Genomic DNA, 12189 nt, shown 5'->3' with positions numbered 1-12189 from the left:
AAAAGTACAAGCAATAGAAGAAACAAAACTCGTAAAAAAAGATGATCCTTTCCGAACGTGAAAACCGAAACAATGTGAGAGAGAGCAGGTGAGGGGAATACACAGCAATAAGCGAGTAAAATAGAGGCTAACGAGCGACAGGGAATAGGGGTATCAGGAAGTGAGGGAGTGAGATAGATAGTCTAAAGAGCGAATCCTCCAGAGGATTCTTGATAATGCTGAGAATGAGGTTGTTGAGGAGATTGTTGGATAACTTTAGCTTGAGCTTGACCCCGTCTCCAGGCGTCGAGTGGACTCTGAGATTGCAAGTCGAACGCAGCGTCTCCTTGTTGATTAGGTCCCGTCATCGATTGACGCTGATAAGCGAGGACGTCGAAGCTGTCCTCCTGCGCGTGTTGCTGTTCCGAGTGACGAGAGGTGATCGAACCTCGAGGAGTCGAGCCGATGATCGCGACAGTCGGGACAGATTGAGGGACCTGGTGTAAGCTCGGAGAGGATTGGGGAGGGACGGCCGCAAGTCGAGGAGAAGCGAATGGAGAGTGAATCGAAGGGGATTGGTGGAAAGGGTTGGCGGAAGGATTCGAAATCGAAGGAGGAGAATAGGGCTCGGAGAAGGTTTCGGATTCCGAAATTTGTCTTTGACGATTCGTTCCTCCCATATCGGGAGCGACAAGTGGGAAGGCTTCTCGAGTCTCGGGAGGTGGTAGATCGGCGTAGTGAGCTTCTTCAGGGTCGAAGGGAGCTCCTCCTTTGCCTTTGAGACCAAGAACCGCCATTTCTCGAATGATGTCTCCATCTTGAGGGTAGTAGGCCGAGTGGATGTAGCGCCAGAGGTACTTCGGACCGATCGCGACGATTTGAACGATGAGTATACTCAACCAGAAGTTGAGGGTACCGTAAAGATCTGTTTGCGAATGGAACGAGGTCAGATTTCGGTAAGAAACAAGATCGGAAAGAAGAACTCACAGGTGAGCTCGTTGTTGTAGAAGTAGGTATCGAATTGTGAGTAGATCGCGATCCAGACGTGGAATGATAGGATCGAACCGATGATGACGACGAACACGATCCAACTCCAGTAACGAATGTGAAGACCGACGAAGAGATTCGCCGCTGTGCAAGCACAAGCTGCAACCGTGGTACCGAACTCCCAGACGGAAAAGTCGTGACCGCTGACCGAGTGCGAAGGGGACCAGATGAAGACGAGGTAAGGGACGAAGAAGGCGATCGCGGATTGGTAAAGTCCGTCGAGCATGAACCCGAAGAACTTGGTTCGAGTCCATTCGAGGCCGAGAATACCACGTCGGTACAGTTGAGGATAAGCCATCGAGAACTTGGCGCTGACGTCTTGATCGAGCTGTGATGAGGAAAGGAAAGGTGAGCAAACTTGAAACAGAACTGACTCCGTGATTAAAAAGGACTCACGATACCGAGGGCCGCGACAGGTAACGAAGTGAAGACGAGATTGAACAACATGATGAGCGTGTACTCGTACATATACGTCGAGTCGAAACTTCGAAGAAACGAACAAGATCAGCTTCGGAGTAAATAAAAGGAGGGAGAGAAGACGTTGCTCACTTGCAGAATCCTTGGTAGAGGAACAGCGTGAGGGTCCAGACGATGTTCTTGTAGAAGAAGTTCGCGTGCCTGTGGAACGTGAAAAGTCAGAACAGGAATCGAGCTAGGAGAAGTGAAGCGATCGAGGAACTCACATATCGGCGACTCGGATGTAGCACCAACGACCATGTACGAGTAAGAGCTTCGTTAGGTAACGGAATTGACCGACGGCGTAGTCGGCTGACATAGAAGCTTGAGCTCCCTCGAGTCCAGCAATACCGACTCCGATGTGAGCCTCTTGAATCATCGCGACATCGTTGGCGCCTAGCGAGAGAGAAGGCGTGAGTGAGGGTCTCGACGAGGGAAAGGAAGAGAGCTCACCATCACCAATTGCCAAAGTCATTGCGTTCTTTCCATCCTTGACCAGCTTGACCGTCAACGCCTTTTGGGAAGGGGATACTCGACAGCATACAACAGCGTTGCATTGGGTAGTGAGCTCGAGGAACATGGGTTTGAGGTTGTCTTCGAGAGCGTAACGAAGCGTTTCTCCATCGATGACAACGGCGAATCCTCCGGTTTTGACGGCGCCGGCGATCTTCTCCTTCGAGTCGGTGGCGAGAGGAGCGAGTCCGGCCTTCGAACGGTGAACCTTGTCGAGACCCGATTCGATTTGAGCTCGAGTTCCTTCTTCCGATTCGGCGGAGAGAATCATCTAAGATTGAGATCAACACAAGTCAGTGACGGTTCAGCCCATTGCAAGCGCAGAGTGACTCACGATATCCATCTCGTTCGTGAGAAGATTGCAACTGAATCCGATTTCGATCGCAGTTTGGAGTTTGTCACCTGCGAGAATCGACGAGAGAACCATCAGTCGGTGTGATCGAGACGAAAGCGAGATGGGGCTTACCAGTAAGAATCCAAAGCTTGATACCAGCTCGATGAAGTTGAGCAATCGCGTCGGGAACTCCGACTTGTAGCTTGTCCTCGAGTGCGGTCGCTCCGAGAATCGTCAAACCTCCTTCGATCATGTCGCACGCTTTTTCAATCTCCTCCTCCCGGTCCTCGACGGCAGCACACGCCGAGTCGTAGATCCTCGACCACTTCTGGAACTCTTCCTCGGTCAGGTATTTGCTCGAGATGCAGAGAGTTCGGAGACCGGCGTTCGCGAAGTCTTCGAGTTGTTGAGACGTCGTCGAGACGACCTCCGGATCGTGATCGCTTCGAAGTCGTTGGTAGATGACACTGTCGGCACCTTTGCAGATGAGGAGAATACGACCATCGGGACAACGTACGATCGAACTCATTCGTTTTCGAGAAGAGTTGAAGGCGAGGGTACGGAGAGGGACGTGAGTTTCAGGTTGACCGAGGACTTCGATTTCGAGGGCGGAATTTGAACGACTGAGGAAGACGAATCCGACATCTCGAGCGGCGGAGACAAGGGCAGCTTCATCGGGAGATTCAGCCTTGTAGTCGATTGAGTCGTGATCGTCTTCTCTTCTTTCGGCGAGAACGGTATGACAGAGAGCGAGGGCCTTCCAGAAGTCCAGAAGTCGTTGATGTTGAGCGGAGCGAGAGACGAGTTCGTCGACGAGAGGAGGGGAGATGAGGGTGATCTTGTCTTCTTGCAGATACTTGTTCTTGAAGTTCTTCTTCATCGTTTGAATCATCTGCTGTTTTCGGGCGACGAGGTTCTCCATGTTCTGAGATTCGTCGAGAGCTGAAGTTTCTCTTCCCTCCCGTTTCGCCGCTCCCATCATCGCCTCGGTAATACCTTCTCCGTAAGCGACGCCTCCGACTGCACACTTCTGGAACTCCATGACGTTCTGAGTGAGCGTTCCAGTCTTGTCCGAGAAGATGTATTCGATTTGACCGAGATCGTCTGAAATGTTCCATGTCTTCGGAACGCAAGGGTGATCGAGCTGCAAAGAAGACGTTTGTTAACCTCTCTCCTGGCTCGCGATTAGTCGAGAGAAAGTCCACTCACAGGTTCGTAGTACATGTCGATATCTTGGTAAATGAAGAACGCTTGAATCGTCTTCACCAGTTCGACCGTGATAACGAGGGAGATCGGGACGATGTTCTGGAAGAGAATGAGGGTAGCACTAAACAAGACAAAGGGGAGTGAGCATTGTGTGACTCGAAGCTAAGAAGACCAAGTTCTCTTACCCGAAAGTGACGAAAGCGTTTACGACTGGATATCGCGAGACTTGACCTCCAGGTTCATAATATTGAGCTGAAGTGCCGGTAAACGAGTCGTAAATGCCGTCTCCGACCGCACAACCAATACAAAGAAGGATGAGAACGAGGAAGTTGATCAAGACGTTGAAGTTCGTTTCTTTCTCGATCTTGGAACGTTTCGAGGGTGTTTCACCTATCGACAAACGGAACAACTGATCAGTACAAAGCTTGCATCCGAGAAAAGAAGGGGAGGCCGTACCTTGATTGAGCATGATCTTCGTATCAGCTCCAGTGAAGAGAACTAAGCCGATCACCCATTTCGTGTTCCTCAGCGCACAACCTCGAAGCAACAACTCGTTGATCGTGATCGCTTCCTGCATTTCTCCACCCATCTCTCGTTCTCTTCCCTCCGTCACTGGATGCTCCATTCCCGGCTTCTCCTCTTTCGATCTCCATCTCAATACACCGTTATACGAGTAAAGATTCGCATGAGGGGCTTCCGAGTCGACCCAGAATTGAGCGTGTTCGACATCTTCTTCGTTTGCGATTCCAGCTGTTGCCTTGAGCGATTTCCGAGGTTTGAGATTCGTTTCTCCGTCCAAGTTCTTCGTCTCGACAAAACAGAGTCCGTCAGAATCTGAAGTAGCGAGGACGACGACGTCGGCAGGGATTTGATCGTTCTCCTTGAGGAGAATCACGTCTCCAACTTCGAGTTTCTTCCACAAAGTTCGTTCCCATTTCGCAGTTCCCGGTGTCGAGTGATCGTAAGAGACGACATCCGAGTTTGATTTGCGGGAGCGAGATGATACAGCGAGAGAGGGAGCGGGGCGGGAAGGAACGGATTCGAGGGTGTAAGATCGATTGCGAGGAGGGTAAGAAATCGAGTTGCCGTCTTTCGCGCCTGCGGTCGATTCGAGAGTGTAGGAAGAGGAGGATGCTTCGAGATAACCGAGTTCATTCGTTCCGGCGAGGTTGTCCCGAGATTCGGTGGGAAGAGGATTGTCGGAGTAGAGGAAAGTCGCGTCGTAAGATCCTTCCTTCTCTCGTAGCTTCCTCACTCCCTTCGAGATTTTGTGATTCGGGTTCGACTTCTTCCAGAATGCCCACCAAGCTTTCTCGTCGTCCGGAACGTTGACATTTTCCCAATCTCCTAGTCGAGTGACGGCTGAATTATTGACTTCGTTATCGAGCGAGTGTCGCCGTAGATCTTCAACAAGATCTTTGATACCGGTGATGGCGAGAATCGCAACGAGGGGAAGCATAGCGACTTGAGGTGAAGCGGCGCCGAAGATTGGGAAAACTGTGCGAGGAGTGAAAAAGGCCAGGTGAGCGAGATGCAGGTGAGCGAGGAAGAGAACCTGAGAGCTTACCTTGTAGAATGACGAGGGCAAGGAAATAGATATTCGCGATTCGTCGAAACTGTTCAGCCAAATTCTGCAGAGCAAAAGCGAAAGGTCAGCTCATGAGGACTTCACGACGCTCTAGCGAGACGGAATTAACTCACTTTCGGCAAGAAAGATATCAGAGTGTACTTGCTCGTGCGAACCTTGTTCCTCTCGTACGCTTTCGGATTCGTTTTCGCTCCCTCGACATTCACGTAAACGACCCTTCTCTCCTTCACCTTGACCTTCTTTCCCTTCTTCTTGTCCTCCTGTTCTTTCTTACTTCTCTCTTCCGCGTCCTGCTTTTCCTGTCTCCTCGCCGATTCCTGAGCCTCGAAAATCGCATTCTGTCTCGTGACGTTCCTCTCCAGCTCTGCCCTCTGTTCCGGTCCCAACTCTGATACGTCCTGCGTATCATCGCCAAAGAAGCCTCTCGTCGATGTCGCTGTAGTGTCGGCAGTATCGGGACGCTTCTTTCGACCGAATATTGATCTTCGTCCTTTCAAAGGCGAAGCAAGGTCAGGCGAAGTCGGCTTCTTGCTCTTCCGCGAAGCTAATCGTCGAAATCGTCGACGAGACTCCTCTTGATCTCCGGCATGGATCGATTCGGCGGCAGTGTGAACGATTCGAAGTTCTGTTGAACGAAAGGGAGTCAGCTCTTCGCGCTCTTCGACTGTGTCTCCATGCAACTCGTTCCTTGCGAACCCTCGCTGCTGGTTTTCACCTCGGCATGCGTTTTATCCTGCAGGTTTCGACTCTGACCTTTCCTAAAGCCCCTTGACCACCCTGCACTCATGACTTCCATACCTTCCGGTTTGCTTCTCGTCCCTTGTCGAGCTGACTAACGATCTTGAGCCCTCTCCTCCCAGCCAGTTCTCGCAACGTCCTTGCCTTCCTGTCGTTCCCTTGACCCATAGACGAATACTGGATAATACTCACGTAGTTCTGGATCTGTCGCTGGATCATAATCCGGATGGCTCTGATCACTCAAGCTTCTTCCGTCCGGCGCGAATTCCTGGGATTCCGAGATTCGATATTGTCGAAACTTGTTGCGAAACCCTGACATTCCCTTCCAGTCGTTCCTCTGGTTGTTGTTCGAGTGCGCGTAAGCTGCCGAGAGGAGGAATCGGCTTGAAGAGAGGAGCGAGAGCTCTGAAGGGAAAATGAAACGAGTGGAAAGAGAGGGGAAGGGAGAGCTTGTTGGAGGATCCGCGCGACCTTCTATCTGCCTGATATGTCGCCTGGGTCGGTTTACGTAGGTAGTGTGGAAAGTGAAAGGAAAAGAACACTTTCAGAGCCGGCTGAAGGTTCTCTCTTCGGTACGCGTTCTTTCCGCCGCTACCTCTCCGGCTGACCTAGTACTAGCGACACTCTGTTCAACAGCTACTCATCCAGCGACTGAGACCAAGACCGAAGCTGCCGGTTCAATACTCGCTCGGTTCCCGCTTTCACTTCTCCTCGGCAGGTGATGAACCTTTCCCTCAAAGACTCGCTGCTCAAATGCTCGATGTCTGTACTTTAGTCGATAGTTGAGGTGCTTCAAAAAGGTGGAAACGGCGAACGGCAACTCCGCGGCTTGTGGTCGAACCCTTTCTCTTCGCTCTCGAGCAGGCTCCCTCTCTTCCACGCTCTGCCTCTTTGCTTCAGGCTGCTACACCGACGCGGAGAGCATCTCGATCTTCCGTGACGAACATGACACCCGAAAGCAAAGCACTTCAACAGTCTATGGATCTCGACCGGGACGAGGTCAACGTTGCTGACACGGATGAAGTCCGCTACATGCAAGCCGAGGACAAGATGGTCATCTCCATCGACGTAGGGAATTCTTTCTGTGAGTCCACTCTTCCTCGGGTTGCATCACTTCGCCTTGAGACGGTCGAAAGAAGAAACTGACGAGACTTCCTCTAACACGACCATCGCCTTGTAGCTTCGGTCACGCTAGCGCATCTCACCTGGGATGTTGCCCCTTTGTCTCGATCCTCTTCTACCTCTCAATCGATTCGAACAGTCCTCACGTATCCCAGCTCGACTCCAGCCCTCACTCCGATCGCATCTCGAACTCCCTCCTTGATCTACTACGATTCCGATGACCAACCTCGAGCTCATGGAGCTGAATGTTTGACGGCGGAGGCGAAATATCGAGCTGTAGAAGAGGGTTTGACACTCGTCAAAGGATTCAAGGATCAAATGCGACCAATTACCGTTGACGAACCCGTCTCGACCCAGAAGGAATCGAAGAAAACGCTCAAAAGGGTCAGAACTTCGCCTCATCTCACTACTCCCGGCAACGAGGAGGCACTTCAAGGCGCCAAGTCGGCGAAGGCTTCGAAGAACCCTCTCACCTCGACCCACTCGCTTACTTCGATGCTCAGTCTTTCCTCAATCGATTCGAAAACGAGTCTCTCCAACAGCGACAAGTCAGATGGGAGCGAGAAGTCTCGAAAAGAGAAACCCGAAAGACGAGTCTCGTCTTCCTCCTCGAAAAGCGATGACAAGAGGGAGATTCGTTCGGGCCCGATGCTGTCGGACATTTGGGGTGACTATCTCAAAGTGAGTCCCCGCGTCACTGACAACGTTCTCGCAAGTGGCTGACTAGACTCGCTTCATTCTCTGAGCAGTATCTCATCGCTTGTGCTCGAGCCTACTACAGCGAACACGCCTTTGACGGAGAAGCGACTTTCGATCGACTATGGTCTGGCTGCATCTTCGTGATCCCTCATCCTGCCGACTGGTCGAACTCGGAGACGGACTTGATTCGAGATGCGATGCTGAAAGCGAATTTGGTACCTCAAGAATCGGCGTCGGAAAGAGTTGTCTTCGTGAAAGATTCCGTCTCGACGGCTTGTTTCGTTCAGAGACATGCTGAGCAAGAGTGGCTCAAGGTGAGACATCGCAAACAATCTCGTACTCTCTCATCGATCTACACTGACTCGTCGGTTCTGTCTGAAGGAAAAAGAGTCGTTCGTCCTGTGCGATGCAGCTGAGCTCGGAGTCACGATCGTACGTGCAGCTTCAACCGCTCTCAGATCTAGCCTTTCCGTACTGACAGAATTCTGCGTCGATATAGATCGGATACCGCACCTCACAAATCAAACCGCACCTCAAGCTCAAGCCTTTCGATTCAATCACTCGCAAGTCACGTCCAAGCCTCGTTCCCTTACTGCTTCTCTGACCTTTGAGAGTCTTGGGCTCTCCAGGTCTCGATGCAGGAGTAGCTTCAGTCATGAAAAACTTCAAAGCATTCCTCGCTCAACTTCTCGCGAAAACAAAGTTCAAATCGACGCCAATCTTCACTTCGACTCTTTTGGACGAGTTTCAACTTAAGGTTATTCCGAACTTCGGTAGGGAAGCGATAGAATCCGATATTGCGTTGAGGATCGTTCCAGAGGGGATGGACAACGAGGTCAAAGGAGCGCTCGGAACGGACAAGGGAGCGAGAATCAAAGGAGGTTGGATGACTCTCACTCGGTGAGTTCAACGCGTCGTTATCCCCTCGATCGCCCGGAGTCCTGACGATCACAATCCGAACAGTGAGGACGTCGAAAGTCTGCTCAAGCCTGCCGTCGATTCGATTGTCGTCCGTCTTTCTTCCTTGGTCTCTCGATGTTCCGCTCGAGTAGGTCTCAGATTTGTTCGTCTCCGGGAAATCATGTAGCTGATGTTCCTGCTTCTTCGTGTAGCACATCGTTCTCTCGGGTGCAAGTTCTTCGGCCTCTTCTTGTCCTTATCGAAGCTACTGACTCACGTATGTTTCCTCGAACAGGGTTTCGGAGAAGCTCCATATCTCCTCTCTCGACTCAATGAAACTTTCGCACGCCGAGGAGTGTCCATCGTCGTATCAGCTATTCCAGTGTACACGGCCGTCTCGGAAGGAGCTCTACGATACTACTTGTCGAAACATCTCACTCCTCGCAAGTTGACGTACAACCTCGGAGTTGAAGTCGCTGTCGACTCGACGACGCAGTTCGCGGTCATTCCTCACGCACACAAACGACAAGTTTTCCATGGTAGCGGAGGCTCAAAACTCATCACTGGAAAGTTCTCGCCTATCGTCAAAGCTGTGAGTCTCATCGTGACTACAGCGTCTTTGGCGTGACGTTGAGATTGATTTTGACTCGTGATCTAGGGCGAGATTCCGAATCTACATGAGCCATTCGACCATGATTTCCACCTTTGTTACCGACTCGCATCTGGCGTACCTCCTACCTTCACAACGCTTCTGTGGGCGCAAGATCCCGATTGCAGAGAGGCTCGCGATGGGTGGATTTTCTCTCCTCAAGGTCGGTACTCACCTCTCTCATCGAATCTTTCGAACGAGTTCTGATCCCATCACCCTGATTCCCCGAGCAGGCGACATCCAAAGCGGATTCAAACCAGTTTGTCAAGTCAGTGCAAACCTAGAATCGCTCGTCGCGCTCGCGGATGTGCACGGTCAAGGGAAAGAAGCGTTTGTCTATCTCGACATTACAGTGAGTCGCTTGTCTTATCTGCTCTTTCTCGAGCTGACAAACAGTTCTCAATCGCAGCTCGCGATCGTTGTCGGAGAATTTTCACTCGAAGCCGTCGTCGCCTGGGGAGAGCAGGTGAGTCTTTGCGCTTCTCGCGGTTCCTTGCACTCATTCCTGAACTTAGCTCGCTCTCTATATTGCAGGGAAGGCTCAAAAAGGGAGAGACTTCTCTCATCGCAGACGAGTTCTTCTGAGCTGTGGAGAAATTGGAGGTTCTTTCCCTTCCTTCATCTCTTGTAGCTCGCTTCTCTCAGTGCCTGCATTTGAGTACACGATTTCGAAGTCGCAGGTAATGGGAGATGTTCGCACATTGCATTCGATCGGGACGAGGTTTCTCGTCGCTTCCAAATTCTTCTCTCCTTCCCACTCCGGTAATGGCGTTGGATCTTACCTGAAATGTCCTGGATCCGAGCTCGTATCGAGCGAGATTGAGCTGTTAATCATGTTTCCCCACTTGGCTTTCGTTCTTCGCAGAAAGACCATCAAGACTCTTCTCCTAGGTCCAGGTGAGCGACTCCTGTCTCATGCGACTAGCTCGGTCCGAATCCGCTAATCACAAAGATGTTCACAGGTGAATCGGGGAAGTCGACGATTTTGAAACAGCTGCGACTCGTGTAAGCTTCAACTCTCTCGCTCTCCCTCGAGCAATCTCCCTCGACCGATCTCCTCGAGCTCATCTCTGACTCGTTGTGTAGCTACTCTCGACCTTACGATGACGAGGAACGTCTCAGTCACAGAGAAATTGTTTTTAGCAATACGTTGCAATCAATGCAGGTGAGTCTCTGTCTCCATCCTCTTCATCATGTTCACCCTCTCCGCGACCTCCATCCCCTTGGTACACTCATCCTCATTCCCTCCATCGTCTCGTGACGAATAGGTCGTCCTGCAAGGATTCGAAACGCTCGACATCGATTTTCCTATCAAGCTCGATGATTCTGCAGCTCTACTTGACAACCTTCAAGTCGATTCCGCCATCGCTTGTGGTACTGGAGACTTCGACGTCGACGTATCAGCGGCGATCAAGGCGATTTGGGCGGATCCGTCAACGAAGAAAGTCATCTATCACAGTAATCATTTCCAGCTCAACGACTCTGCGACTTACTTCTTCAATGCTCTCGCGCGTACTGCTGAAGCCGGCTACATCCCTTCTGATCTTGACATTCTCCGTTGCCGTATACGAAATACCGGTATCGTCGAGGAAATTTTCCAGATTGGTCCAACGAAATTGGTCGTCGTCGATGTGGGAGGACAGAGGAGTGAACGTCGCAAGTGGTGAGTTCCGCTCAGCAGAGCACGATACCCTTATATCGCTGACTTCTCGCTCTGCTACAGGGTCTCATGCTTTGAGAATGTACAGCTTTTGATCTTTGTCGCCTCTGTTTCGGAATTCGATCAGGTCGGCCATTCTCTCGTTGCCTATGTCGAGCCTCCTCTGACTCGTGTTCTTTCCTCCGCCGGCCTGGGTTCTATTCGAAGACCACGAGCAATCTCGTTTGGCAGAGTCTCTGTTGTTATATTCAAGTTTACTCTCCTCGCCGTGGTTCGCTCGAACTTCCCTCGTTCTCTTGTGCGTCTTTATCTTTCTCAGCTCTCTACCGTGTCTCATCTATCCCCGGTACACTGTGTGTAGCCTCAACAAGGTCGATCTTCTCGACTGGAAGGTACGCTTTCGCCCGGATCTTGTGGAAAAGTACCTGCCCGATTGTCTCGGTCCTCTCGACGATCCTGAAGGAGTGAAACGTTACTTCTACGAACGCTTTACCCGCATCCACCAACAGGATGAGCGAATCATCGGAGTGCACTTCACTTGCGTGAGCCTCTCCCTCTTTGCTCTCCTCTCTTCCTCGTCGATTTCGATGATCAAGATCACACTTTGTTCATCCTTTCAGGCTACCGACACGAATTCGATGCGAACAATTTTCCACAAAGTCATGGATTCCGTCCTGAAGTCGTCGCTCGCACAAGACCAACTGCTCTAACTTTACCCTATCGTAGCATTCCTCTCACTCCCTCTCACTGTCCCCGTTCATACCCCCTAGACAGTCAGCCACTTTGTTTACGCACTGCCCATTGATTTTCGTTTCTGCCTTTCCGCTTCTCTGCGTCCTTGCCCGTCTTCTTCCTCTTCGAGAGGACCTCGTGGCAGATGCCGACGTCGGAAGAAGACCGACCTATTGTTTCTTCCGCAGGCTTCGTGCGCCACTCTTACGAGGGCATTTCACCACTGTCATGAGAGACTGTACCTTGCGAGAACGTTGGCACGATGATAATTTCGCTTTCTCGCTTGAGAATGACTAGATGGGAGAATCTCACGGATCCATTTACGAGATCGCTTTAGGGCGAATGAAATGAACGCGTGAACTTGGAGCGAATGATGAGAACTCAGAGCGAGATGCGGGAGCTCGAAATACCGAGAAAAGCGAGATCTGCGAAGTTTGTTCATTCACTCGATGCCTCTTTTCTCTCCGCCACTCACTCAGCTTGCGCTTCCGCCTCGACTATACAGGGATCCTCAGGTCCCTCGATCGGCGCTTCGAGATCTCAAGATGGGTAGTTGCACGTCAAAA

At 51.3% G+C, this 12189-nt stretch overlaps 2 protein-coding genes across 2 annotated transcripts; one reads left to right on the top strand and one right to left on the bottom strand.

Moving 5' to 3' along the window:
* Nucleotides 1–182: 182 nt before the first annotated feature.
* Nucleotides 183–6180, bottom strand: JCM6883_004758 (uncharacterized protein; the record flags this gene model as incomplete). Its single annotated transcript, XM_076630843.1, has 14 exons — nt 183–904; nt 967–1354; nt 1423–1510; nt 1576–1644; nt 1710–1878; nt 1936–2266; nt 2330–2397; nt 2462–3473; nt 3539–3656; nt 3721–3925; nt 3992–5032; nt 5103–5166; nt 5237–5748; nt 6054–6180. The coding sequence occupies 14 exons, from the start codon at nt 6178–6180 to the stop codon at nt 183–185; spliced, it is 4914 nt and encodes a 1637-aa protein (XP_076489267.1).
* A 659-nt stretch (nt 6181–6839) lies between these two features.
* On the top strand, nt 6840–11601 carry JCM6883_004757 (uncharacterized protein; the record flags this gene model as incomplete). The annotated part of the gene is made up of 20 exons (XM_076630842.1): nt 6840–6945; nt 7042–7664; nt 7733–7996; nt 8064–8114; nt 8182–8245; nt 8312–8582; nt 8646–8730; nt 8795–8812; nt 8878–9174; nt 9241–9394; nt 9465–9583; nt 9641–9697; nt 9912–10128; nt 10194–10236; nt 10318–10396; nt 10500–10894; nt 10955–11061; nt 11123–11189; nt 11253–11433; nt 11512–11601. The coding sequence occupies 20 exons, from the start codon at nt 6840–6842 to the stop codon at nt 11599–11601; spliced, it is 3288 nt and encodes a 1095-aa protein (XP_076489266.1).
* Nucleotides 11602–12189: the final 588 nt, after the last annotated feature.

Source organism: Sporobolomyces salmoneus (genome assembly GCF_050403485.1).
Source record: "Sporobolomyces salmoneus JCM6883 DNA, S_salmoneus_JCM6883_v1_ctg12, whole genome shotgun sequence".
Lineage (NCBI taxonomy): Eukaryota > Fungi > Basidiomycota > Microbotryomycetes > Sporidiobolales > Sporidiobolaceae > Sporobolomyces > Sporobolomyces salmoneus.
The sequence above is the reverse complement of the archived record's forward strand: the minus strand, read 5'-3'. Positions and strand labels throughout refer to the sequence as shown.